The following is a 27,983-nucleotide window of genomic DNA, read 5'->3' on the forward strand; positions in this document are numbered from 1 at the left end:
TTTAGTAGTCTTAAATCTTTAGTTTCTAGATTGAAATGATAGCCATATTTTGAGAAGGCAGCAAGAACACGTGTCTCTCCATGGCTTCTTTTGGCAATTCTGGTCACCACTCACGCTGTGGGGGACCTCTGCAAGAGAGGCAGCCGTGGAATGACCATGTCTCAGAGCTGACTGATGCCAGGGGCTTGCTAAATGCTTGCTGTCCCCACAGTTTGGCAACCGTGTCTGCTTTAACAAAGGTAATAACTGTATTTTGCTCTGAGAACTATGAAATACCCTCCTTTGGTTGACTTTGGGTAGCAGAACTCTTTGGGAGAGTTTTAAGAAGTCAGCCCATAGGGCAGAGGGGCCAAGAATACTGGTCATCCTTGGTGTAAATAGAGAAGTATCTGGTATTATTGTATACTTTCTCTGTTTTTAATTGTTGTTAAATTAAGCATTCTCACTGCTAGAGATTGGGTGAACTGGATTGCAGTGGTAACCGCCTAAGTGCCTTCAGTAATAGGAGTTTCTATGACCATGTCCAGGTTCTCAACACTTGTTACAGTTGATTAGAGGTGTCAAGAAGGCCAGTTTGTCCTGGGGGACAGTGGATCTGAAAATGGCCAGTAATGGCTGCCGGTATAGATGTGCTCTTAACTGTGGTATTAGACCCACAGTCACACTCTCCCTAATTTCTAATGATTCCCTTTCTTCATCTGCTTTTGATACCTTTCACTCTGTCCCCTCGTTCCTCCCTGTGGTTCCTGTGCCTGTCCAGATGAGCTCTATGCCCAGAAACTGAAGTACAAGGCCATTAGCGAGGAGCTGGACCACGCCCTCAATGACATGACCTCTATGTAACTATCTGACAGCAGATTGGGGCTGGGACCTTGGCTTGTGGGTGGGTGGGGCTATGGACTATGCATAGTATGCTTTGGTTTTATTCTTTGGACACTAGCCTCTCCACCCTTATCTTTAAAACATTGGTGCTGGTTACTTATTGGCAAAAGCTGGGAAGGCATTTAATCTTGGATCATCTTCATGTAATTTGTATTCATAGCACCTTTACTAATACACTGATTGTACTGTTTCTCAAATCTGGTCTTCTCAGAGGGATACTCCCTAAGGTTGAATCATGTCATCATCAGACAACTAAGGAAATACGGCCCGGAGAGCCAGTGACTTGGGCCCTGGCATTACATAACAAAACACAGGCTTCCTCTATGTATTCAGTTTGTGCCCTGATGCCAAAATTCAGAGGAAACACCCATAATTGGAAATAGTCAAATTTACCTACAGGTTGAAGATGATTCCCAAACATTAATCCCAGAACAAGCCAGGTAGTAAAAAGCACCAAAAAGAGTTGTTGGGAACCTCACCTGTTGGCCGTGGACCCCTGATCTTGACGCTAATCTGCTTCTTTGTGTCTTTCCCCACTAACTCTGAAAAGCAGCCAAGTGACTCAGGCTGTAGTGTCTGGCTCTCTTATCATTCCTATTGCCACCTCTTCCTTTTTCTCTGCTTCCTTTCTCCCAAATTGCCGTGTAGATCGATGCGAGTCCTTCTCACCTAGAGTCTCCTTACTTTTTCATACAGATGACTTTCCACCGTTTCTGCTCTGTCTGGATCTGCCCCCTCTCGGCGGGGAACCCAGCGCCCCACTCTCACTCTGGATTCCCTCTGGGTCAGCCTGACTCGTCCCCAAGGCATAGGATGGGCGGGGGCCACAAAGCAACTCATGTATTCTTGTTCGCCCCTACCCCAAATTAAAATGTTAAGCTGCTAGAAGCTTCATGCCACCCTGCATTTGGTCATTGACAAAGCTGCTGCTGTCCCTAAGAAGGAGCCTTGGGGTTGTGATGTGGGGAATAGATATCATAGGCTGTCCCTCCTCTGACTTATATAATCAAAGCCACTTTTGTGTGTGTGTGTCTGTTTCTTTCTTGACATTTAAACTCAGCTAATCTGAGTCTTTCAGCGTAGTGGGTGTGAAGAGGCGCTGTCGTCTTGCTCTTCAGGTTGAATAAGATGATCTAAATCAAAGGTGGCAAACACGAGGCCCGTGGGCTGAATCCGGCCCTCGACCTTGTTTTATCTGGCCCGCACTGGCACCTTGTTTCTACGGGTCACGGTGCTGAGCTCTTGCTTAACTGTTAAGGAGTAGTTACATTTACACGGTCCTAAAATTACATTCAGCCCTTTGAAGGCAGCCTCAAGGCTGATGCGGCCCCCAGTGAAAATAAGTTTGACAGTCCTGAGTTAAATCCTTTACTTCCAAGGCCCTAAATCATGCCGCGTGGAGTGTTCTATCCTCTACTCGGGTTCTCTTCCTTTGTTAGAGTGAGGGCAAGAAACCATGGAAGTGCCTCCCAATACACATTTTCTACCCTTTACCAGTGGTTCAAGTGGTGCATCCTTAGAACATCCGGTGGACCCAAATATGTTACCACTAAAACTAACTAATTATGTTATCTCAAATCATAGAAAAACACATAATGGATAGAATTTTCAAGTTTTACGTTTTCTTTCTGCAACCATTCTTTGATATTTGAGGCTTGCTACCATTAGCCTCCTGCTATGGGCTATGCTAGTGGGCTATGAGACAAGTGAAAAATGGTTATTAGTGGAAAAACTAAAACAACCGCCCTGGCTGGGTAGCTCAGTTGGTTGGAGCATTGTCCTGATGCGCCGAGGTTGTGGGTTCCATCCCTAGTTCAGGGAGCATGCAAGGGGCGATCTATGAGTCTATGAACTGGTGAAACGTGGATTGGTTTCTCTCCCTCCCTCTAGAATAAATAAACCCTTTTTTTCTAAAGAAAGAAAAACTGAAATCTAAGCATACCTATTTCCAATAATGTACATGGGTGGTAATGATTTATTATGTGAGTTAGTATGATAAATTTATATTATGGAATTAAAGATCAGCACTTTGGAAACTCCTAACCAGGTACAAGCAAGTAGAGAGATTTTCCTGGACCTAAAACTTCAGGTCTCACTGAATTTGGGTTTTATTTCTATAGCATTTCTTCCTGCCTCCCAGCCTTTGAAATGAAGGTACAGAGTCAGTTATTCCGCTGACATTTACTGGTATCTTCTAGGCACAGGGTATTAAGGTGGGGACAGAAATACACAAAGATGGAGACACCATCCCTACTCACAGGTTGTTCAGAATGTAGTAGGGAGAAAACATAAAGCAAAAGATACGTTGTAATAAACGCCATGAAGAGTAAAGCGCTGTGGGAGGTAATGGGGGGGGGAGAATGACTCCTGTGGGGTTGTTGAACAAAGACAGACTCGGGGAAGGAGGCATATAAGAGGTACTTAATAAAGAGGTTAAAACTTGTCCCGTTATTTTTACTGGGTTCTAAAAGGTTGGATTTTTGAGAAGCAAACTTTGGTTGAGATAGAGAAACAGAAAAACAAAGGCATAGATAGAGATGGGAAGGACACAGTGTCTGTACAGGTAGGCATATAGGGACACGTGTATGCTGAAATCAAGCTAGGGGGCTTAATCTTATTTTGTAAGTTGGGAAGTCACTGGAAACTTTGAACAAGGATATGTTCCAGTCTGTGTAACATATGAAAAGAGTTAATTTTGCAGCTGAGTTAATATATTGGGGGGGGGAATAAAAGAATATATTGGAAGCAAAGCAGACTATCAAAGTGACCCATTAAGACAACGATTTTGAAATTTCACTCGGAGACTTGCCATATTCACTGGCTGCCTACATTGTTACTTTCTTTTTCTGACTTTCCACTGTGCAGCCGCTTTAGTGCCTGCAGCCCTCGGGCAGAGGCCGGGCCAGGGTGTTCTGGAATGGGGGGCATTAAGAGAGCCCCAGGGGAGGCGGGCCTGCCATAAATCCAAGCCCATGCGTCATTATTTTCTTTAAAAATTTACTCCTGTTTTGGAATTTGTTTTATTCTTACTCTACACACTTCTAACTTGAAATCAAAGGTTTGGTGCATGCTAGTGTTTTTGCTAAGGCACAGTAAAGTAATGAAAATCTACAAATGCGTGCTGCTTGGCATCTTCTCACCTACCATTAGCAGTGACTTTGGGAAATGCTGGGTTAGTTTATTGCAGTTTTCCCAAAGATGATAATCCGAACTGGAGTAACGGTGGTAAAGAGGTGGCAGTGAAGACGGGTATTTTGAATGGCCTGGCCGCTGAGTGAGCAGGAGGAGTCCGTGGTTTTAAGCATAGGAAAAGGGCAATGGTAAAGGGGTAGGGAGGTCCTGTGGTACTAGTGTGGGGAGGCAGGGAAGGGCGAGAAGAATATATGTCCGAAAAACTGGCGAGTGTCCAGGCGAAACACTCCTGGGGTTTATAGGGGAGGGTTCACGTAAGATTGGGGAATTTACAAAGGCGACAGACAGTTTAGGCCATGGAAGTACATTATAACCCTAAAAGATAATTGCAAGTGTAAAAAGAAGAATTAAGCAAAGAGGAAAATCCAGAGGAGCGAGCCAAATAAAATTGATTGAAGGGACAGACGGAGAATTAGTAGCTTTGATACTTGATGAAGTTCAAGGCTAGATGATTTCCAGTGATTCTCAACTTTGACAGATTAAGAAGGAAGATAATGAAGTAGGACGTTGTTTTTGATATTTTATTAATTTGAAGGGTACATTTTGAGCCTTAAACAAGGAGAAGAGCCCTATTTCAAGGAGCAAAAGGGTGAGTTGGTGGAAAGTAGAGTAGATACTGGTTACATATGGCTGTTGAGCATTCAAAATGCAGCTAATAGTCAGAGGCTAAATTTCTAATTTTACTACTTTTAGTTCACCTAAATGTTATAAGCCACATGTGGCTAATGGCTACTGCATTGGACATCACAACCCTAGGTGTTTTAGTATTTGGGCAGGAGTTGACCTTGACTCGCAGAAAGGCCTCTTAGAAAGGAAAGAAGAGAAAATGGGGAGGAAATAAGGAGAAAAGTGAAGTGTTACTCTTCTCGTAGCTCCCACCTTTCCCCATAGCCATGACTGGTGTAAGCAAGGATAGAGATCTGCAAGCCAGGGAAGCTGAGTAAAATGTAAAATACTGTGTCGTGTTAGATTCACTCATTTAATACTTTGTATCCTATGATACCTAAACCTAGCCAGCTATGGGAAGGGGGCCAGGCAGTATTGGTAATCTCAGAGTAAAATGTTTGACCTCTTAACTTTTTCCTCTTTTCTTAATTTGTAAGAAAGAACCACAGTCTGATAATGTGTTTTCTTCACTTCCTCATTATCATTGTTGGAATGAAGAACAAAATGTGGCCGAACCCCAAGTTACCTGCTGGTTGGAACTGACCTGTTACTTCACGAAGCCTTATCTTAGCCCCACCCAATATCTTCCTTTCATGTGGTATTTGAATACTCCTCAGCCTTAACATAAAGGGAGGGAAATTTTAAAAAACCCAAAGCAAAATTTGTTCTCACTTTCTTTGAACTTTGAGGCTTTAAAGCTGATGTAGTTGCCTTTACTCTAAGGCTCTCACCTTCCTTTTATAGCATGAAATTAACCTAATTCTGATGATGAAGCCTAAGGATGTCTAGTATTCATGAGATTGTTCCCTAATTAACTAGGCACAGGTGAAATGAACATCAGTCTAAATGGATTCTATGGATTGCCATTTTTTGGTTTGTTTTACTTTGCCATTACCAGAGAGCCAAGAACTTTCATGCGCTGGTATTTGATCCTGAATTTTTGGTCACTAGAGAGATAGTAGAGTCAGAAACTTACAAAGTTCTGTGAGAAAACCACATTTACCTTTCTGACCTCATGCAAATTTTAGGGAACTGTTCATTCTGGAAATGAATCAGGCAATAAAATGCTCCCGCTTCTCTGTCTCTCTATTTCTCCTTTAAATGGATTGAAACCCTCGTTGACCAGACTATTTTGAAGAATAAGATTCTGATTACACCTTCTTTCAAGACAGGAGTGCTGGTCATACTGGCTTGGATACGGATGCTACAGAGGGGTTAGGCTGCACATGGAATCTGTGTGCAAGGGGTGTCCCCGTGAATAAGACAGGACCAATTCCAGGTCTCATGGAGCTCATAGACTAGCATAATGTTTCTCAAGGGTGAACTTTCCTTATTGTGACAATTAAAGCCTTCCTCCACACATTTCCAAATTTCCTTTTGTGGGGAGGGGAGGGGAAGTGCCACTTGTGTTGAGAACCACAGGTTTAAAGGGCAGTTCAATTTTAAAAGTTCACTCTTAATTCCTGTCCTTTTATAAAGCTATTATTTTTGGGTATTCCCTTCTAGGATCTTTTTATACATAATACATTCTGTTTTGGTAGTGTGCACAGAGTGGAAACGGTTGTTGGGACCATACTGGCCTCAGTTTCCAGGTGGAGCTGGGGAAATCCTCAGCCAAGAAGGGAAGGTGCCTGAGCAATGCCTATAGTCAGCCCACATTCCAATAAATTTTACGGCAGAAAAGGGTTTTTGTTGTTGTTGTTTGTTTGTTTTTTCATATTGAGACCTTGAGGTAATTTTGAAACAGTCTATAAAACATAGGAAGAAACATGTTTGTGAACTTCAAAGACTGGTACTGTAGGTAGATTAGGAAGGAGTTTAGCCTTCCTGTCCCCAAATTTCTGTTACCCCTCTGCTGGTCAGATACATTTAGATTCTTTGTAAACCCTCTTGAAGGTGTGCTCCAAGTAGAAAATTGACACAAAGCCAGGGGACTTGAGCATTTAGCTTCTTGTATTGGGAATGCTTTGGTTATAAGGAACAGCTTAACAGTAGCCAAAATAAATATGGGATTTCTTTTTATTGCGTAATTAAAAGTCTAGACTTGAGCAACAGTAGCCTGATATAATAATATAGCTGGGCTTTCTGTGATTCTTTCATTCTTTTAAGGTTGAAATATGTAGTTCTAGTCATCACGTCTGTGTTCAAAGGCAAGAAGGAAGGCTACAAATTTCCCAGAAACTCCCAGCGGTTATCCCCTACATCTCATTGGCCAGAATTGGAACACATGATTTCCCTTAGCTGCAAAGGAGGTTGAAAAAACAAAATTGGAGAGTCTTGATTGGCTTGTACCAGTAATTCACCTTCCCTGAGGCTGGGCACACTGTTAACCCCAGGGGGAGGTGGACGCTGACCAGTGTGGCTTGATTCCCGGTCAGGCATGTGCCTGGGTTACGGGTTTGGTCCTAGGTTAGGGTGTGTACAAGAGGCAACCAATTAATATTTCTTTCTCACATCTATGTTTCTCTCCCTCTCTTTTTCCCCCCTCCCTTTTCCCTCTAAAAAAAATAAATAACATTTTTAAGAAAAAAAGAAAAGGGAAAGATGGGTTTTGATTGAATTAACCACAGTGTGGTGGGTGGTGTCTTCCAACACCCACAAGAAGCATTAGAAAGTGTAGGATTGAGTTGGTATAAGGATATTTGTCCCAGTCTACCATTTATAATGCTGTATTAAATGTTTTTACAGAAGAAATGATCCACTGTTTACTTCAGTCCTTTCAAACCCTAAATTATTACAAATGTATTTCTTACACTTCAACTGTATTCTTTTCTCTGCCCTGTTTCACTTGTCTCTGTTCCTCAACCCGGAGAAGAAATACTGTGAAGGAGATGTTTTTTTCTCCCTCAAAATGTTATCCTTCCAACTTCTCAGTCTGAATTTTTTATTTTATTCCTCGGTCTTTCCACCAAATGACTGCCGATCTCAATTGCCCTCTGTCTGGATTCTGCTTGCATCCATTCTGCCGTATAGATGCATGTTGTGTATGCCAGCTAGTTGAAAGTCTCCAATTTAAGTCTGGTACTCCACTAACCTTCCCTTTTTCTCTTTCTCCTCCTCTTTCTCCTTTCCTCTTGTTTTCTCTCCTTCCTGTTGCTGCTGCAGAGCGTCTCTACAGCCAACTTGAGCGAAACCGCCTGCTTTCTAATGAGCTGAAGCTAACGCTGCATGATCTGTGTGACTGATGGCAGGGCTCCCTGACGCCCATTAAACTGAGCTTATAGCTCACACCACTGACTGGACCCCAGCAAAAAAACCGATTGTCTTTTTAAAAGTTACTAAATTGCCCTAAGCAAATTGCTTTTTCATTGGGGCAGTTAGAATATTGCTGACTTCCTAAGAGTACTGTGGGTGATAAAAGGGAGGGGCCTGAGGGACTGTAGTGAATTGTCTGTTCTACACCCTTATTTGCTGCTTATTCACTGGTGTACTGAATGTAGGATGTGTTCCGATGCATGGATGTTTTCTAACAATAAAAGGAATGACTTGACAAGGTGTTGTAACTGTTTCATCTGAAGTCCCGGTAATGGGCCCTTCTGATGGTACAAAAAAGGGAAGGAAAAGGGTGTGGAGTATTAATGGATTTGTGTGCTGTCATCTTCTCTGAATTGAAGATTCGAGTATTTTCTTACCTCCCTAGAGTAGTCACAGAGGTTTGCTTTCTGGGCAGATTAGATTTTCTTGGATGTGTAGCTGCTGATTTTCTTACTGACATTTCCCTCTTGCTTTTTCCTGATTTTGTGTTTAAGTAACTGTGTCACAAAGTAGTTTTGGGCAAAAACCTGGCAACAATCTCAAAGTTTTGCTTACATGTGTATGTTTGGTAATATTCTTTCTTGGCTTTGTTTTCTTTAGAGATTAAATTAACTATGGGGGTTCTTTTCTTCTCTACATTTTGGGGAAAGCTTGTAGTACATGAAACTCCCCCTGTATTCTTTTCAAGTTGATTGAGATACTGATGTTTTTATTGGTAGAAATGTACCCATCCTTATTCTCAATGGTTAAACCCCAGTGAGCTGATTCAAGTAGGTATTGTTCTCTGGGCAAAGCCTAAGGAGTGGATGCCTGATGTTTAAGGCTGCATCCTCTGAAAGCTGTAAGGCTTGGTTGGGTGTGGGAGAGGGAGAGGAAATGACTGTGATAAGGTTCCCAACTCCCCCTGAAGTACAGCAGCATCTGCAACTTCAGTAGGTTAAGCCTGAGGCCCTGCAAAATGGACTGATGCAATAGTTCACTTCTGTGGCTAAGAAGGCAGCTGCTTTATTAGTCTGCAGCTTCCCTGCAACAGGAGCAATTCAGAGTGGATAGACCTTGAAATGTACTTCTGATTTTGTAATGTCTCTCCTTTACCCCCCCATTAGATAAACTGAAGTGCACGAAAGAGGAACACCTCTGTACACAAAGGATGCTGGACCAGACTCTGCTTGACCTGAATGAGATGTAGAACACCCTAGTCCTGCCCTGCCGACGTTCCTCCCTCTGACCCCGACTCTGCCTGAGGCCAGCCTGCCAGAAGCTGACCTTTAAACTGAGGGCTGATCTTTAACTGGAAGGCTGCTTTCTCCTTTTGCTTCCCCCCACCCTCTACTCTACATCCCCATCCCCACCCAATGTGTTTTTCGCCAAACTGTCTCTGCCTCTCCCAGCCATTCTGGTTGGGTTAGAGGCTGAGCACCTTTGGGAACAACATTTAAGGGAATGTGAGCACAATGCAAAGTGTCTTTAAAAGCATGTTGTGATGTGCACATTTTGTAATTACCTTTTTTGTTGTTGTAGCAACCATTTGTAAGACATTCCAAATACCATAGTTCTCAAGCAGCGGTTTAATCCCTTTCTCACTTTTAAAAGATAATTTTTCAACTTCATCCATATTGCCGTCTCCATGGAGGAGGGAAGTAGGGAAGGGCCTGCCTTATTGAGAGCCAAACAGCCCAGAGAAAGACTCCACTATGCGGGGGGGTCATTGCTTTGTGCAGAGTACCTGCCAAATTGGAAAGGTGATTCCAGGAGGAGTTAGCCAAAAAAGAAAAAAAAAGTTCAGGTTTCAGCTTTAAGGTATTTTGGGGCCATTTTTTTTAGATCCGAAGTGACCAAATTAAAAGGGTGAGACCTCTCTGAGACCAAATCCTTGTCCCATCTCTACCCCCTTCTCAGTGGGTCACAAAATGGATCATGTTAAAGTGACCAGTTATTTGCCTCCTTAAAAAAAGAAAGTTATGTTTTTGCCAATGATTTAGCCATAATGAAATCATCTCGACACCCTTTTCTGGGTCTGAAGCTGCTGTGTCTAAAAGTGCCATCTCATTGTGCTTCTCATCAGTTAGTGCTGGAGAAATCTTGAATAGTTGATGTACAAAACTTTTTAAATTTTTTATTATTTTGAAACTTTGCTTCTTTGGGGTTGCAGCGCACTGGCCACCTCATCTGGCTGTGAAAGCTCTGGGCCGGCAGTGTGCTGATCTTTTAAGTTTCTTTCCTTACCCAGTACCCCCTTATTGGTGAGGTTTCTGTGAGGTCTGTTAGGTTCGCATCCTGCAGCTTCCTGGCTTAAAATGTCCTCTCCTTTGGTATGGCCTCTTTGGGGGCTGATTGAGAGAAAGAGAAACCAATAGTGCAACTATTTTGATACTGAAAATTGACAAATGTCTTTTTAAAATAAAGAACCAGTCCCTCCAACCTTCAGACCTACTTGACTTTTATTTAACTAATCCAAGTGTACTTCTTCCACAGGAACTGAAGTTTCGGTTAAAAATCAGAACTTTGTGGGTGGCAGCAACAGGACTTCAGAGTGTGGTAGCAGACCAAACCTGGGCTCAAAACGCCGCTCTGAGATTCTCAGTTGCATGTCCTGATACAAATCATTGAGTCTCATCATGTAAAATAAAGATAATGTGTATGTGTAAATGTGGAGATTTGAAATAATCATGTGCCAGACCTCTTGTAGGTTACTTAGTTTAACCCTGCATCTTCAGGGTGAGCAGTACATTTTCCTTTACAAGTCTTATTAGTTCTTTCTTATAAATCATAGGCTTTATTAGGCTCTGCTGCTTAAACAGCTTTAATATATGACACTGATCACATACTGCTACATATGTGTGGTTTTAGTAAATTGCCCTGAGACAGCCTTTGAGCTGATATTGTGTTGAATATTTGAAGGAAACAAGTTGATTTGACAAGAAGTACTCTCAGTATTTGCTTAGAGACGTGCTGCGTGAGTGGATAACTTTGAAAGTTGCTTTCGAGACACCAGTGCCTGGCATTTCCTGCACCCTGGCCGTGAGCTGGACATGAATCTGACATTCTAGTAAAAATGACACAGCTTCACGGACAACGGTCAACTAGGTGTTTGTACTCAAGCCTGGAAAAATTTTCCATTAATAGCTGCAGACCAATGCTGAATAGATATTACTGCCAAAAAGAAAAAAGGTGGGTGGGGCTAGGTGCCAAATAATAATGTAAGCAACAGAAGTTAAAGTGGGAGAAAAATTTTAAATATGCCATCCAATATTTAAGTAGCACTCTGGATTGTGCTTAACGTTTCCATAATAGCAGCTCGCTGGAACGTTTAGTAAAGGCAATCCCACAATTCCCCTCCAGAAGGAGGCCCCACCTCTTGCTGACGTTTCGCCTGAGGATTGGCTGATGGAGCGGGGCGCGGCTGTAGCTGAGCGGGAACCTGAACGCAGCAGTCGCCATGACTAGCTCTGGGGCATCGGCCTCCCGAGACTTCAAACTGTTTTTCTGCTTGCCTCTCCACCGCCTCCTGTTGCTGCTTCTGATTTTGCTTGTGACAGTGGCCCACAAGCTTAACGTGCCACGGGTGTTGCTACCCTTCAGCCAGCAGCCCGGCCGCGTGCCCTTTCTTCTGGAGGCACAGCGGGGCTGCTACACTTGGTGAGGGGGGAACGCAAGGGTATGCATCCCACACTATCCAGTAAGGATGGGAAGTTCACGCAATGGAAGACCCCACGGGAATGTTGTGTGCTCGTTTGGTGGCTTTTCTGTAGGGATGAGGATGGAGTGTTGGGTTGGGCCAGATTTTCTGCATGTGGCCTAATCTCGTTGTGTGCGAGATCTTCAGGTCACGTGTGGGGCCTTGTATGAGAAATGTCCAGGATGTGACACTGGCCTGTTCTGTGTGTGTGTGTGTGTGTGTGTGTGTGTGCGCGTGTGTGTGCGTGCGCATGCGTGTTGGGAATGTGCTGGGAGAGGTGGTCACAGTAGGAGCAGCTGTCAGAGCAGAGTCCAGGGAAGCCCGCTGTGGGTAGCCTCAGGTATGGAGACTACCCAAGTGGGGAACTTGCAAAGTAAATAACTAGAGTGAGGAGTTCCCAAGGCCAGAAGAAATTTGTTTAGGAGCAGAGAGGCTTGGGGGTCCCTACTAACTAAATATGGTGGGGTTTTGAGTGTGAAGGCATCTCAAAACAACTGTGTTGTTTCCTTAACTAAAGCACTTTGCGTGGATTAACTCATTCGGTTTTCAGTCAAGTAAGTACTATTGCTCCCATTCCACAGATAAGGAAACTGAGGCCCAGAGACCATGAAGTATAAATTTCTTATAATATGAAGAGATTTATTTTGGGTGAAGATGAGATCTGTTAGATATGTTTCCCCCTTAAATGGGAGTACCCTCTTGAACTGTGAGGACAAGAGGTACTGAACTCGGGGGGCATGACTTCCTGACTGAGGATGGGAAGACATGATTTTCTTGTGTGGGAGGACCCAACCATAGGTTGTGTGGTTACCTAAGGTGTGAGGGAGCCTAACTGAAGTGGATTCCAAGGTATCAGAGGGTTCATCTTTGAAAGAGTAGATTTCCCTTTATCATCTCCTAAGTTTTGTTCAGAGTGTAAGTTCATCTTCCATGTTTTAGAGGAAGTATAGGGGAAGTATAATTGTAAGATGACCCAGTGTGATGTATTTCTTCATTGAGAGGATGATGCAAGGAATCTTTCCAGCATTGAAAGGCATTCCATCCATCCGAAAATATTAATGTTATTTTTTTGGTGGACTCATACCTCATAATTTTGGCAATTTTTCCATCCTAGATATTAGCAGCCCAGTTTCTAGGATTTAAGGAAACTCATTTCCTCAGAGTATAAGAAAGCTACTTCTCTCATTACTGGAAACAACATCAATTCTATTTTTACATACCGAGGGAAGAATATTGTGATCTAATTTTAAGTATTAAGGAAGAAATACATCTTTGCTCATGAGATAATTGAGAAAATGTTCTGATCAGTCTCCCACTTAACTCTTATTTCCTAAGTAGTGTTTCTGTTTTGAAGAGTGTCATTTAAATACACACGGTAGTATGTAATGTGGACAAACTAAAAGAATCTGTGTTGCATTAAAAGTACATTTTAACCCACTTATTTCATACTCTTAAGCATTTTATTCTGGCAGGCATTCCACCCATCATGATGCAGTAACGGTTGAGCCTTTATATGAAAACAGTACCTTGTGTTCCCAAAAAGCGGTACTCACTGCTGAATCTACCCAACCTATACGCCTAAGCAGTATTATTCTTGCTCGAGAGATAGGTATGTTGAGAGAAAACACACCAAGTAACAGTGCAATAATTGTGGCATTTTATTCTGTGACCCTTCCTTCCCTCCCTCCCTCCCTCCCTTCCTCCCTTCCTTTCTTCTTTTTTATTAATTCAGCACCTGGCACAGGGCCTGATGCAAAGTGGAAATTCTAGTTGTTTGAATTGATGAAGAAGGGAAGGAATTGATGAGCAGAATTAGCTTAAGCATTAAGGTCTGAAGGTTTTGAGTGAGGCAAGAGGCAGTAGTGTAAAGACTAGCACTTCCCAAAATGTGTTCTTTGAACCAATATCATTAACATCACCTGGGAGCTCGTTAGAAATGCAAATTCTTAGGCCCCCTGCCAGTTCTGCTGTATCAGAATCTCTGGTGTGGGCCTAAAACAAGCTTTCTGGGAGATTCTCATGCATACTAAAAGTTTGGGGAGTACTGCACTATACCAGGGCAGCTCAAGAAATGCTATTTATATCCAGAATCAGCAGGTCTCTGTGTCCCTGAGCTTGGCGCTTCATTGCCATATTGATAGGCCAGAAATATCTGCATTGCTTTTAAATATTTTGATAAACGACTATGCTATGTTATTAAAGAGAAGTTCAGGATGTTTATTATACCATATTTCATATAATTGTAGATGCCATCTGTTGTAAAGCTATTTTAATGTACTCTAAGTAAAGAAAAATATTGACAAACTATGCTTTTCTTCATTTAGAATTTTTTAAAAAATATTTTATTTATTTATCTTTAGAGGGAAGGGAAGGAGAGAGGAAGAGAAACATCAATGTATGGTTGCTTCTCATGCATCCCCTGCTGGGAACTGGCCCCTGCTGGGAACTGGCCTGCAACCCAGGCATGTGCCCTGACTGGGAATCAGAACCTCGATCATCTGGTTCGCAGGCCTATGCTCAATCCACTGAGCTACACCAGCCAGGGCTCTTCATTTAGAATTTATACTTCATACCTACTGAAGAACTCTAATTTAATTAAATGGTCTCTTTTCTTTATTTCATTTAATTTAATTTCATTGTTTCTTAGAGGGAAAGGAAGGGAGAAAGAAACAACAATTGGTTGCCTCTCACACGTGACCTGCCTGAGGAGAGAACTGGCAACCCAGGCCTGTTTCCTGACTGGGAATCCAACCAGTGACCTTTCACTTTGTGGGCCTACACCCAACCAACTGAGCCACACTGGTCAGGGCTAGATGGTTATTTTTGTTAGACCACTCTCATGCCTAATAAAAAGGAAAGTATAAATAAAAGGAACTGTTTAAGATACCCCTAGAGCCATCTTAATGTTCCTGCCTCATCTGAATCACTTTTTGACTGGGAATCAACATCCGTGTTTATTCCCATGGCTTCCTCTGTGCCCCCAAGACTGTTCAAGATGTGGCATTTCTTAAAAGAATCAATTAAAAGCAAAATCACCTAAAAGCTCTAAGTTTTGAACCCTTAAGTTGACTTTGCAATTACAGAGAGCTGATGAGTTCTTGTCTCCAGCGTTGGGAAAGCTCCTAGTACGTGAGTCACCGCCTTTCCCACCCTGTCTCCTTACCATTTGGTTCCTTGGGGATAAGAAAAGTGTCCACCATTGTCCCCTGGATTTTCTTCCAACTGCTCATACCCATTCTACAAGGTTTGGCACTGGCCCTTTTAATATTCAGTGACAGCTATGTCATGACTACTGCCTGACTGATGAAAATTGTAAGATGTCATCAGTTGTAAGAAAAAATTCCAATTTCAGAAATAGTAAAATGTCAAAAGGTAAGACACTCATGGCTTAGAATCAATGAAATATTTCATGATATTCTCAAGGATGAGACTCCGAGGATCATATCATGCAGAGCATCTACAATGGATAGAGGAGAATACCAAGGTCAGAAAAGGAGCATTGCTTTGGTCACATGTGCCATTTTTAATGCAGCTACTCTCAACTACATGACTTCTTTCTAATATCAAACAGTTCATTCACACGATTGCTAGGAAAAATGTGAAATCAGGCTCTTAGCCTAATTTTATCTGACTTGTAAATATTCCAAAGTTAAGTATCTTTTAAATCAACTTTCCCAAAATTAATATTTTGCTTTTAGTACGCTTGTGTACGTAGAGCCTCCCAGTGATCAACGCCAGTGTCAGTGTGTCCTGCCAGGTGCGCCTTCACCTGAGTGGGAACTGGCACACCAGAGGGGAGGGTTGGGGTGGAGAGGGAGGGAACATGTTGAAAGGGAAGTGCATGTCGGAAAGAAATTGTCCATTCATCTGGCAAATGTTTATTGAACTGCCTATTAATTATAAGGTATCTGTAAAGGTAAAACGATTGAAGCACTACATTGGTATTTAGGTGCTTAGAATTTTCTTTACCTTTTTGGTGATAAAGAAAATTAGGTCTTTTGACAGATGTGATGGATAGACGTGAGAGACTTGAGGTGGGCACACTCTTATTTACTTTCAGAGAGAGGGGAAGTGAGGGAGAAAAAGAGGGAGAGAAACATCAATGTGTGGTTGCCTCTCATGTGCCCCCAGATGGGGACCCAACCCTCAACCCAGGCATGTTCCCTGACTGGGAATTGAACTGACAACCCTTTGGTTCACAGGCCAGCACTCAGTTCACTGAACCACACCAGCCAGGGCATGCAAAGTTGTATTTTTCTTTATGGTCAGTGGCCCTGTATTGAAAAGCTTTCTGCTTTGAAGTAGTCGGGTAAGCAGGCATTGTTGCACAAAGCTTTTCATATTTTATGTGAGGTCACAGCTGCTTCTATTCTGTCGCTTCCCTGCACGTTTCTCCACAGAGGAAAGGGATTTAATTAGTGCTAGATTCCCCAGTGCCTACTTACATTACCTAAGCCTACCCTTTCTTCCTCTGTCATCCCAGGAATACTTCCTTAATGGTATGTTCTACCAGCAGATCCTGTGAGATTTCTTCTCTTGGTTCTTGTCCATACAGCATATATTTTGATCTTCAATTATATTAACTTCAGGTTCTGTTCTTCAGGTAAATATTAATTAAGTAGAGTATCAATTTAAAATATTAAACATTTTACTTTAACATCATTCTAGACTTACAGAAGAGAGGCAGATAGTACAAGAGTTCTTATATAGTTCTCATCCAGTTTCCCCTAATGATCCACTAATGTCCCTTCTCCCGCTCTAGGAGTCGATTCAAGAAACCACATCACCGAAGTAAGTTGTCGAGTTTCCTTTGTGTCCTCTGATGTGTGACAGTTTCCCAGTCTTTCTTTGTCTTTTATGACCTCTCAGTTTGGGTTTGTCTGGTGCCTTCTCTTGATTAGACTGGGTTATAGATTTTTAGGAAGAAAACCACAGAGCGAAGAGCCCTTCTCATTACATTATATTAGGGGGTAAATGATATCAACAGATTTATTACTACTAGTGATCACCTGTTTAAGTCTGTGTCTGTCAGGTTTCTCCACTGTAAAATTACAATTTTTCTTTTTCCATATGCTATTCATTAAAAAAGCATTCTCCAAGGCCCCCTGACTAGTGTGGCTAAGTGGGTTGGGCTTCGTCCTGCAAAGCTTCGATGGAAAGGTCACTGATTCCCAGTCAGGGCTCATGCCTGGGTTGCCGGCCACTTCCCCAGTTGGGGCTTGTGAGAGGCAACCAGTCAGTGTCTCTCACACACTGATGTTTCTCCTTCCCTTCCCCTCTCTCTAAAAATAAAGAAGTAAAATCTTTTTTTTTTAATAACCATGAAGTTCAGCTCACATTCAAAGAAAGTGAAATTAAGCTTTAGCTCCTGGAGCGAGAAATGTCCAAGGATTGGTGGACATATATTAAAACTACCACAGGGATTAATATATATTTGGGAGAGACACTTTGATATATCCTGTTTCCTTTTAAAGTTTCACCCACCAAGTGTAGCATTTATCCATGCATCTTGCCTGTAGCAATTATTACTGTGGTGTTTAAGGGTGATTATCTATTTCCCTCATTCTTACCACACATATTAATGGCATTCTCCTGTAAGAAAGATGACTTTCAAATAACTTCTCAATTATTCATTCATTCATTATATAAGTATAGACTTGTGAGTATTTGTTTTATTTTATTTTTAAAAAGATTTTATTTATTTATTTTTTCAGAGAGAGGGGAAGGGAGGGAAAAAGCTAGGGAGAGAAACATCAATGTATGAGAGATACATGGTTGCCTCTCGCACACCCCTAACTAGACCTGGCCGGCAACCCAGGCAATGTGCCCTGACTCATTGGGAATCTAACCAATGAGCTTCACAGGCTGGCGCTTAATTCACGGAGCCACACCAACCAGGGCTTATTTTTTGTTCATAATTCCATACTATCATAATATATTTTGTTATTCCAGTTTTCCTAGTTTTGGCTATTGGGAGCTCTTTCAGGATGGCCCCTGTCTTAATTAATTAATTGATTCATTCATTCATTCATTTTAGTACTTTCTTACTTTTTAGCATTACAAAATGAACCAGGCCCATCTTGTGTTTTCTCTGCCCATCCTTTTCCTCAAGGAGTCCTGGTTCTTTTGTTAGAGAACTATATTTAGAAACAAAATCTGGTTGATAGCACGCTTGTTGCTACTGGAGTGTCACTGCTTTGCTTCTAAGCCCTCGCAGCAGACAGTGCTAGGAAACACATGTCTGTATACTGACCCATGTATGTGCACATATTTATATTTCTCTGTCCATCTACATATATATTAAAATAAACATGAGCTCATACAGATTTCTCTGGTTCCAGCCCTTCACCACAGGGTAGCTTCTTTCTCCAACACCAAGAAACCAGACACTCATTTTCTACACTGTATTTGTTGAAGCCTAGTATAAATATAGTTTCAGAATAATTCATTCAATTTTGATATTTCTTGTGAAAGTATAGCTTTTACTGAAATAACATTCTGATGCTTTTTAGCCTTTTCTGAAGGGATACTTAACCTGTATGACAGCTGGGGATAGAGTTTACTCCTGATGTCCATTGGTAATTTGGGGTATTGCAATGGTAGTTACTTTGCTTTTTTTGTTTCTTAAAGATGAAACTAAACTTAAAAATGTATAGTTAAAACAGCAGGATAGGGTGGCTATGTAGACGGTTCTCTGACATATGGTAAATGTAATAGGAGGGAGTATTAAAAGATATTTTTAAAACAGCCCTAGCTGCATAGTCAGTTGGTTGGAGCATCATCCCAATGTGCTAAGGTTGTGGGTTCAATTCCTGGTCAGGGCACATACAAGAATCAACCAGTGAATGCATAAAAAAGTGAAAAACAAATTGATATTTCTCTTTTTCTCTCTCTCCCTCTCTCTCTCTCTCTTTCCCTCCTTCCCTCTCTGCCTTCCCTCCCTGACTCTCTCATACAATAAATAAGAAAATTTAAAACAAGATAGAACAAAATTTGTATTTTGCCCTTATTTCATTCTGTACTGTTTCAAATATAGCTACATTAACGCGAACTTTTGTTTCATCTAATACGTGGTTCCCAGGCTTTTTAATCTCCAGAGAGAAATTTTTTGGCAAGACTAACATATGGTTGTTACTACTTTCCTAAACACATTTTTAAAATCTATTAACATAATTTCATAAAAAGAAAAACATTTGCCCTGACTGGTATGGCTTAGTGGATTGAGTGCCAGTCTGCAAACCAAAGGGTTGCCAGTTCGATTTCCAGTCAGGGCACATGCCTGGGTTATAGACCAGGTCCCCAGTACAGGGCACATGAGAGGCAATCACACACTGGTGTTTCTCTGCCTCTCTCTCTCCCTCCCTTCCCTCTGTCTGTAAATAAATAAATAAATAAATAAATTTAAAAGTAAAAACATTTTAATACTTCAAAAATAAAGAATGTGGGGTAGGAGGAAAAGGCAGAAAACTGTACTTGAAAAACAAAAAATTGTAATAAAGTAAGAATGCAAGAATAAAATAGAGTCCTTTAAAGTGAACAAATTTAATTACTTGCTATTTTAAAATTACTTTTTTCATTTTTCCATGCATGAATGAAAACATCATAGTAGATCAGTGTTTGGAAGCCGCTGTTCTAATGTCTCTTATTACAAACAGAAGCTCTTATATTTTGTCATTATGCGGTTTTCTTCCTCAGGGTGAAAGCAACTGCTACAGCCATTCTTTTTCATAATATTTAGAATAAGCTTCTGAATGTTTAAGGTATTTAATAGATTCATGACCTGTTGAATTAAATTCTCGGTTTTGGGGTTCATCGTAGTGACTGACCATGAACTGCGCTGTGACGTTAAGGTTGATGTGATAAACAGCATTGAAATTATATCTCGAACTCGGGAACTCTATGTAGATGATTCACCCCTGGAACTGATGGTCAGAGCATTGGATGCTGAAGGTAAAGAACTTCATAGGATTCAACAAATTACTTAAAAGTAATACTCCTTTGCGTCTAGTACTTGAAAACAGAAGCTTGAGACATAAAAGTAGGTTTGAAATAATATTTATTTTCTCATATGTAGCCTATTACATTAATAATGCTGAGGATGGTTCAGTGTGTTACCTAATAGTTTCATAATTTTTCCTGCTATATTTAATTATTGGTTATCTTGGAAGTTTTCTTAAATATCCAAATTCTGCCACTTAGCTTCTGCTGATGGTCCCTACATCAGCAATTAAGAACATTTTCTGATATTTATTGCTAGCTTTGTTTTGATCAGTCCATTTTCTTTTGGCCAGGAGAATAAAATGTAAACCTGTGAAAAAGTTTTATAATGTTAAATTTGTCTTTCTTGAGCCTGATTTTGTATTGCTTTTAATCTACTATGCTAATATAATATATTTAAAACATACAAAGTTACTGCCTCTTTCTAAACTATTCAGTAAAGAATATATACTTTTAAATCTGAAAAATGAATGTATTAAAATATTCTAGTATTTCAATTTTATAAAAAGTTTTCTTGAAGGGACTAGAATTTAAGGATGCTTGTAAATCCTGAGGTAGACTACAGGTGGCCTTTATGTAAAAAGAAACAGAAAAAGTGGCATAATTTTTGTTAACCAGATGTTAATCGTCTTGAGTCCCTTTTGCTTTCAGAAAGCTTGTGTAGCGATAGCACTTACGTTGTTTATATAGGGATCTTCCTGGTATAAGTATTTTAATCCATTAATGACAAGAGTTTCTATTTGTTAATGGAAGAGCCCTAAAATAATGTTCTATTTAGGTTTTCCTTTCTAATTAAAGATGCCTGAATGTTTTTGAGTATGTAATTCTGTTTTGTCTGCTTTTGACTTGCTCTACAGGAAATACTTTTAGTAGTTTGGCAGGCATGATGTTTGAGTGGCGCATTGCCCAGGATAACGAGTCATCAGGAGAACTGTCTAGCAAAATCAGGTAATGCTGAAACCTAACCTAAACAATCTGACTCTGAAGGAGGCTTCAGCCTTTGTGGCACACTGAACAGCAGCCATTTGTGTGGGCTTTGATAACCCTGTTGTCTAGACTTTTGGAACATACTAGGGGGAAATGTCTTGGATATATATAGTAGGATATAGGATATAGTATGCTATGGATATAGGTATGTTTATGGTAGTTTAATTACCCTACTACAAAGGAGTTCATGCACTTACGACTATACAGTTATTCCAGTCAGGTATATCTTTGGACCATTTTCTTGTTGAAGCTATCTGCCATGCTGAAGTACAGTACGTGGGAAATAGTACAAATAGTATAAAGTTTTGTCTTCAGTATCAAGAAATAGCTCTCAGACAACCCAAGTTTTGGTCCAGCAACAGTTTTAGCCAGAGGTACATTAAATACTTTTCTTCACTCTAGTTCTTGTGAAAAACAAATTTAAAACTTTTTACACTATGTAGACATTGAAGAGACTATGTTTAAAGTTGCTCAGTGCCTTTTGGAAGAAGACTGATTGATTGTTTGCTTCTAGTAGAAAGCAAACAATAACCAAACTTATTTTAAATCTCTTTAGGATTCTAAAATACTCTGAAGCAGAATATTCTCCCCCAGAGTATATAACTGAGATGGAAAAGGAAGGGAAACAAGGAGATATAATTTTAGTGTCTGGGATTAGAACTGGTGCTGCTGTTGTAAAAGTTCGAATATATGAATCATTTTATAAGGTAAAATGTTTATGCTATAAACTTTCATTTACTAATCTTGCCTACATAAAATATAGTTTCTTATGTTCATCTATAGTAGAAACTTTCTAACCTGATATAATTTGGGCCAATAGTTATTCAATTAAAAAAGCCATTTGAAGAGGGTAAACATAAAACATTGTCTTTACATTTTATTACCTAATTACAAATTCAGTGGTTGTTTTCTGTGAAAACATATAACTGCATTTTATTCACCAATCCTTTGGGGTATATCTAAGACCTTTATTTGACCATGAGTTCACTGGTTAGAAATATGCATACTCTTTCTTTTTTTTTAATATTATATTTATTTATTTATCTTCAGAGAGGAAGGGAAGGAGAAAAGGAGAGAAACATCAGCATATGGAACTGGCCTGCAACCCAGGCATGTGCCCTGACTGGGAATCGAACTGCGACCATGTGGTTCACAGGCCCGCGCTCAATCCAGAGCTACACCAGCCAGGGCACATTTTCATTTTATTTTATAGTCAAGTGAAAAATTAGACATATGTGAAGCAATTTAAGTACATAGTTTTACATTCTTCCAGAATTTTTACATTTCTCACCTATACCTAATTTGATATAGCAGCACATTTTAGCAGTTTTCTTTTTTTAGTAGAATTTCCTTTTCTTTTTTAAATTATATTTTATTGATTATGCTATCACAGTTGTCCCATTTTTCCCCTTTGCCCCCCTTCACCCAGCAACCCCACTTCCTCAGGGAATCCCCGCATCATTGTTCATGCCAATACATCATGCAAATAGGTTCTTGGGTTACTCAATTCCCTATACTGTACTTTATGTGCCATAACTATTCTGTAACTACCTACTTGTAAGTCTTTGTTTTTTTTCTTACTGTTTGTACTTCTTAATCCCCTCACCTCTTCAGCCATTCCCACACACCCCCTCCACCTGTCAATCATCAAAATGCTCTCTGTACCCATGATACCGTCAGTTCTCCTTGTTTGCTTAATTTGTTTTTTAGATTCAATTGTTGATAGATATGTGTTTTTTGCCATTTTCTTGTTCATAGTTTTGATCTTCTTTTTCTTAAATAGGTTCCCTTAACATTTCATATACTAATGGTTTGGTGATGATGAACTCCTTTAGTTTTTTGTCTGGGTAGTTCTTTTTTTTTTCTTTAGATTTTATTTATTCATCCTGTGCCCTGACTGGGAACCGAACCGCGATCGTGTGGTTCGCAGGCCCATGCTCAATCCACTGAGCCACACCAGCCAGGGCTGGGTAGTTCTTTATCTGCCCTTCCATTCTAAATGATAATTTTGCTCAACAGAGCAATGTTGGCTGTGAGTCTCCACTTTTCAAGACTTTGAATATTTCTTGCCAGTTCCTTCTAGCCTGCAAAGTTTCTTTAGAAAAATCAGCTAACAGTCTTATGGAAACTCTCCTATAGGTAACTAACTGCTTTTCACTTTCTGCTTTTAAGATTCCCTGTTTATCTTTAACCATTAGCATTTTAATTACGATGTGTCTTGGAGTGGGCCTCTTTGCATCTGTCTTGCTTGGGACTCTCTGTGCTTCTTGGACTTGCATGTCTATTTCCTTCACCAATTTAGGGAAGTTTTCATTCATTATTTTTTCAACTAGAGTTCCAATTTCTTGCTCTTTTCCTCTTCTGGCACTCCTATGATGTGAATGTTGGAACACTTTTTTAAAAATATATTTTATTGATTATACCATTACAGTTGTTCTATTCCCCCCCTTCATTCCCCTCCACCCACACACTCCCTCCCCCACTATTCTCCCCCCCTTAGTTCATAACCACATGTCTCAATTTCTTTAGATTCTATATTTCCCCCACTACTCTCGCCCTCCCCCCTATCTATTTTCTACCTACCATCCATGCTATTTTCTGTGCCTTCTCCCCCCTTCTCCTCCTCCCACCCCCCTGTTTCTAACCCTCCATGTGTTCTTCATTTCTATGGTTCCACTCCTGATCTAGCTGTCCTCTTGGTTTGCTTTTGTTTTAGGTGTGGTTGTTAATAACTGTGTGTTTGCTGTCCTTTCACTGTTAATATTTTTCATCATCTTTTTCTTAGATAAGTCCCTTTAGCATTTCATATAATAAGGGCTTGGTGATGATGAACGCCTTGAACTTGACCTTATCTGAGAAGTACTTTATCTGTCCTTCCATTCTAAATGAAAGTTTTGCTGGATAAAGCAATCTTGGCTGTAGGTCTTTGGATTTCATGACTTGGAATACTTCTTTCCAGCCCCTTCTTGCCTGTAAGGTCTCTTTTGAGAAATCCACTGACAGTCTGATGGGAAGTCCTTTGTAGGTGACTGTCCCCTTATCCCTTGATGCTTCTAGGATTCTCTCCTTCATTTTGGTCTTGGCTAATGTAATTATGATGTGCCTTGGTGTGTTCCTTCTTGGGTCCAACTTCTTTGGCACTCTCTGAGCTTCCTGGATTTCCTGGAAGTCTATTTCCTTTGCCAGACTGGGGAAGTTCTCCTTTATTATTTGTTCAAATAAGTTTTCCACTCGTGGCTGTTTCTTTCCCCCTTCTGGTACCCCTATAATTCGGATGTTGGAACGTTTAAAGATGTCCTGGAGGTTCCTAAGCCTCTCCTCATTTTTTTGAATTCTCATTTCTTCATTCCTTTCTGGTGGGATGTTTTGTTCTTCCTTCTGGTCCATTCCATTGATTTGAGTCCCAGTTTCCTTTCCATCACTATTGGTTTCCTGGACATCTCCCTTCATTTCAATTAGTTTAGCCTTCATATGTTCCTCTAATTTGTGACTGTAATCTACCAATTCTGTGAGCATCCTGATAAATAGTGTCTTAAATTAGGCTTCTGAGAGGCTGGCAATCTGTTGGTCACTTAGAGTTATTGGCTCTGGGACTTTGAGGTCTTCTTGCACCATCTTTTGGGCTGTTCGTGCCCGTTCCATAGCAGGATCAGAGCCCTAAAGTGTTCACTAGAGCAGGGCAACTAAGTTGCTGGGTTGTGACGTTGTATGTGGGGGCGGGGTCAAAGAGGGACAATGGCTTCCCTCTGCCGCCTGCTGCCGCGACTCCCACTGGCACCGCAGCCATCACCATCACCAGGCCCACGGGTTTCATTCCACTGCACCCGAGTGTGCCACTGCTGTCAGCCCTCCACCACTGGGTTCGCCTCCTGGGGCCTGTGTGGTCCATCTCACTGTGCGCGAATGTGCGACCTTGGTCAGTCTACCCCACACCCCGAATGGTTCTGGGCTGCCTGCGCCCCTAGGTCGGGGGATCTGTCCTGCCCGACCCAGCTCCACTGCTGGCTCGGCCTCTCTTACCGTCCCGTTGAACGGTTCGTAGCTGTCGGACTTCCGTATAATTCCATTTTCTGGTCTTTGGGTGTGTCCTAGTTCTCCAAAACTTTTGTTGTATTCAAACTTGGTTGTGGGAGAAGGCACAGTGTTTCCACCTATGCCTCCATCTTGGCGAAAGTCTGAATGTTGGAACACTTGAAGTTGTCCCAGAGGCTGCTTATACTATCCACATTTTTTGTATTCTTTTTTCTTCTTTTTGTTATATATATATATATATAGATAGATAGATAGATAGATATAGATATAGATATAGATATACATAGATAGATAGATACATAGATATAATTTATTTATCTATTTTTAGAGAGATGGGAGGGAAGGAAAAAGAGAGGAAGAGAAACATCAATGTGTATTTGCCTCTGATGCACCCCATACCAGGGACCTGGCCTGCAACCTTGGCATGTGCCCTGACTGAGACTCAAACCAGCAACCCTTTGGTTCCACAGGCTAGTGCTGAATCCATTGAGCCACACCAGCCAGGGCTCTTCTTGTTGTTCTAATTCATTGCTTTTGGTTCCTTATGTTTCAAATCATTGATTTGATTCTTGGCTTCATCTACTCTACTGTGGTTTCCCTATAAATTATTCTTTGTTTTAATTAGTGTATCCTTTGTTTCTTACTAGATCTTTTTTATGCTCTTGAGCTCCTTACTAAGTTCCTTCAGCATCCTTATAATCAGTGTTTTAAACTCTGTATCCGATAGATTGCTTACCTCCATTTTGTTTAGTTGTTTTTCTGGAGTTCTGATCTGTTCTTCCATTTGTGGCATGTTTCTTTGTCTCCTCATTTTGGCAGTCTCTCCAAATAAAACTTTATGTATTACATAAAGTTTCTATGACTCCCTGTTTTGGTAGTGTGGCCTAATATAGTAGGTGTCCTGTAGGGTCCAGTGGCACAGCCCCCTCCATCACCCAAGCTGGGTACTCAAGGTGCGCCCTTCATGTGGGCTGAGTACACTCTCCTTGTGTAGTTTAGCCTATGTTGCTGTTATCAGGTCAATGGGAGGGATTTACCCAGGCTACTCTGCTGCAAGGACTGGCTATGACCACTGTCCACTAACCTCTGCCCTCCATGGAGGATCAGCTGTTTGAGGTCAGAATGGTGGTTCTCCAACATCGTCTGTAGCTGTCCACTGGGTGCATAGTATCTGGGGTTTCCCAGGTGGTGCAGGCCATGATCAGCCCACACCTGTCTTTTTCTGAGGCCACCCTGCCTGAGCTGTAAAGCAATCTGAGATGGCTGCTACTTGTGCTGGGCTTGGAGATTTCCAGGTCAAGCCAAGTTGTGAATCTAGGCTGGCTGCGCTAGACCTAGGGCCACTTTGTAAGAGGTATGGGGGCTGAGGGCTCACTGAGGCTGTCTGATGCTCATTTGATAGGATTTAGGAACTGAGAAACATGAGCCAAGACCAGCCATTCATATAGAAAAGCAGTTTGGGTAGGCCTGTAAGTAGGGTGGAATGGAGTCTCTGGGGGTCTTCAGGGCAGGGCAAACAGTGTTAGTCAGGTTGAAGGAGTCTCAGATATGACACCAGCCTGTCAGTTCTGTGGTTCTAGGTGGGGAGGGTTCAGAAAAGGAACAATGGCTTCAGCCTGCCTTTCTGTCTGGGAGAGCACTGACCCCCAGCTCTTGCCTTGATAGCAAACACTTCAATTTCTCCCTGTGTGCCACTGGTGCCCTTCAAGCTGCTGTTCCGGTGTTGGAGCTCGAAGGGAGTGAATCCGAGTAGGTCTTTGTGTGGGATCTTTAAGAACTGTTTGGGACTCCAGAAGATTCTTCTGCCAACTCTATCCCTGCTGGTTTTTGCAGCCAGAAGATATGGGGACTTATCTTCCTGGCTTTGGAACCCTGGGCTGGGAGACTTGGTGAGAGTCTGGGGCTCCTTGGTCCCAAGATATCCTTCCCAAGCTTTTATCTACTACACTTGGATATGCGTTGTACATCTCCACCCCTCCTACCAGTTTGGATGGATGTGCTTTCTTTAATTCTTTAGTTTTCAGATTTCCATTCAGTTGGATTTCTGATGGTTCTGAGTGATGGTTGTTCTATATTTTAGTTGTAATTTTGATGTGGTTGTGCAAAGAAGCAAGCCATGTTTACCCATGCCACCATCTTGATTGGAAGTGTCTTTTCATAGGGCAGGTTGCTTTTAACTTTTCAAAATGTTTAAATTTTTTGTAGAAACAGCTGCTCTATTCTTGCATTCATGGTTTATTTAAATGTACTTATGATTAAAAGTACAACTGGCATAAATCTGTTTGGGAAAAAACAAATGTCTTTGGGCAGCATTTAATGGAAGTGGCAGGAACACAAGTGTGTGGACATGCTAGGGAGCAGCCTACTATTCTTATGTTGGATAAGCCTTCACAAGAATCAAAATGTTCAACAGGGGATAGAGGATAACATAATCTGAAAAGTCCGTTGGAGTTTGGTTAAAAGAAACATAACAGTCAAGTCTTACGTTTTCTCATTTCAGCATACTTGCCTTTTTATTTACCTTACTCTTCTCCTTTAGAAGGCTCATCATTTTTTTATTCTTAGTTTGAGTGACTTAGAAAGCTAATATAGCCCTGGCTGGTGTAGCTCAGTGGATTGAGCACAGCCTGTGAACCACATGATCGCAGTTTGATTCCCAGTCAGGGCACATGCCTGGGTTGCAGGCCAGTTCCCAGCAGGGAACCACGAGAGGCAACCATACATTGATCTTTCTCTCCTTCTTTCCTTCCCTTCCTCTCTAAAGATAAATAAATAAATTCTTTTAAAAAAAGAAAGCTAATATAGTATTAAGATTAATGATCACTTTTTAAAAAGATTTTATTGATTTATCTTTAGAGTGGAAGGGAAGGAGAGAGGGAGAGAAATATCAATGTGTGGTTGCCTCTCGTGCATCCCAGGCTGGGAACTGGCCTGCAACCCAGGCATGTGCCCTGACTGGGAATCGAACCGCGATCCTCTGGTTCGCAGGCCCAAGCTCAATCCACTGAGCTACACCAGCCACTGCTCTTTATAAAATATTTTAAAAGAAACTTACAAGAAGTAAACCCTTAACAAGGAAGATGGCCTTAAGGATTTTGCCTCAAGTTTGGAAACTTTGTTTTCTTCCCTTCCTCTTTTAGAAGAAAGTGGCAGCAGCCTTGATACGTCTGCTTGTTTTGGAGAATGTATTTCTTATACCATCCCATGATGTTTATCTCTTAGTAGGAGCATATATTAAATACCGAGTTGCAAAAATGGTTCAGGGAAGAGTGACAGGTAACGTGATTTATCT

The 27,983-nt window shown here is 41.2% G+C and overlaps 2 protein-coding genes across 16 annotated transcripts in view; both read left to right on the forward strand.

Annotated features, from left to right (window-relative positions):
* TPM3 (tropomyosin 3) overlaps positions 1–10,413 on the forward strand; it is a 27,939-nt gene extending 17,526 nt beyond the window's left edge. For 4 of the 15 annotated variants that reach the window (XM_037050676.1, XM_037050675.1, XM_037050683.1 and 1 more), the window contains 2 exons: positions 761–839; positions 7,846–7,982. In XM_037050676.1, the coding sequence (XP_036906571.1) occupies positions 761–839; positions 7,846–7,867 (101 nt within the window). In that variant the 3' untranslated portion in view covers positions 7,868–7,982. Of the gene's footprint in view, positions 1–760; positions 844–1,578; positions 1,782–7,845; positions 7,983–9,101 lie in introns of those variants that run through there. The other 11 variants (XM_037050681.1, XM_037050677.1, XM_037050685.1 and 8 more) reach the window with 5 other exon arrangements.
* A 301-nt stretch (positions 10,414–10,714) lies between these two features.
* The window catches only part of NUP210L (nucleoporin 210 like), a 121,338-nt gene continuing 104,069 nt past the window's right edge, over positions 10,715–27,983 (forward strand). The window contains exons 1-6 of the mRNA XM_037050703.1: positions 10,715–11,634; positions 13,147–13,283; positions 19,493–19,624; positions 20,530–20,620; positions 21,216–21,366; positions 27,835–27,967. Of these exons, the coding sequence (XP_036906598.1) occupies positions 11,435–11,634; positions 13,147–13,283; positions 19,493–19,624; positions 20,530–20,620; positions 21,216–21,366; positions 27,835–27,967 (844 nt within the window). The 5' untranslated portion in view covers positions 10,715–11,434. The remainder of the gene's footprint in view (positions 11,635–13,146; positions 13,284–19,492; positions 19,625–20,529; positions 20,621–21,215; positions 21,367–27,834; positions 27,968–27,983) is intronic.

This window comes from Sturnira hondurensis, unplaced genomic scaffold (genome assembly GCF_014824575.4).
Source record: "Sturnira hondurensis isolate 20B ecotype Veracruz unplaced genomic scaffold, ASM1482457v3 Scaffold0006829, whole genome shotgun sequence".
NCBI lineage: Eukaryota > Metazoa > Chordata > Mammalia > Chiroptera > Phyllostomidae > Sturnira > Sturnira hondurensis.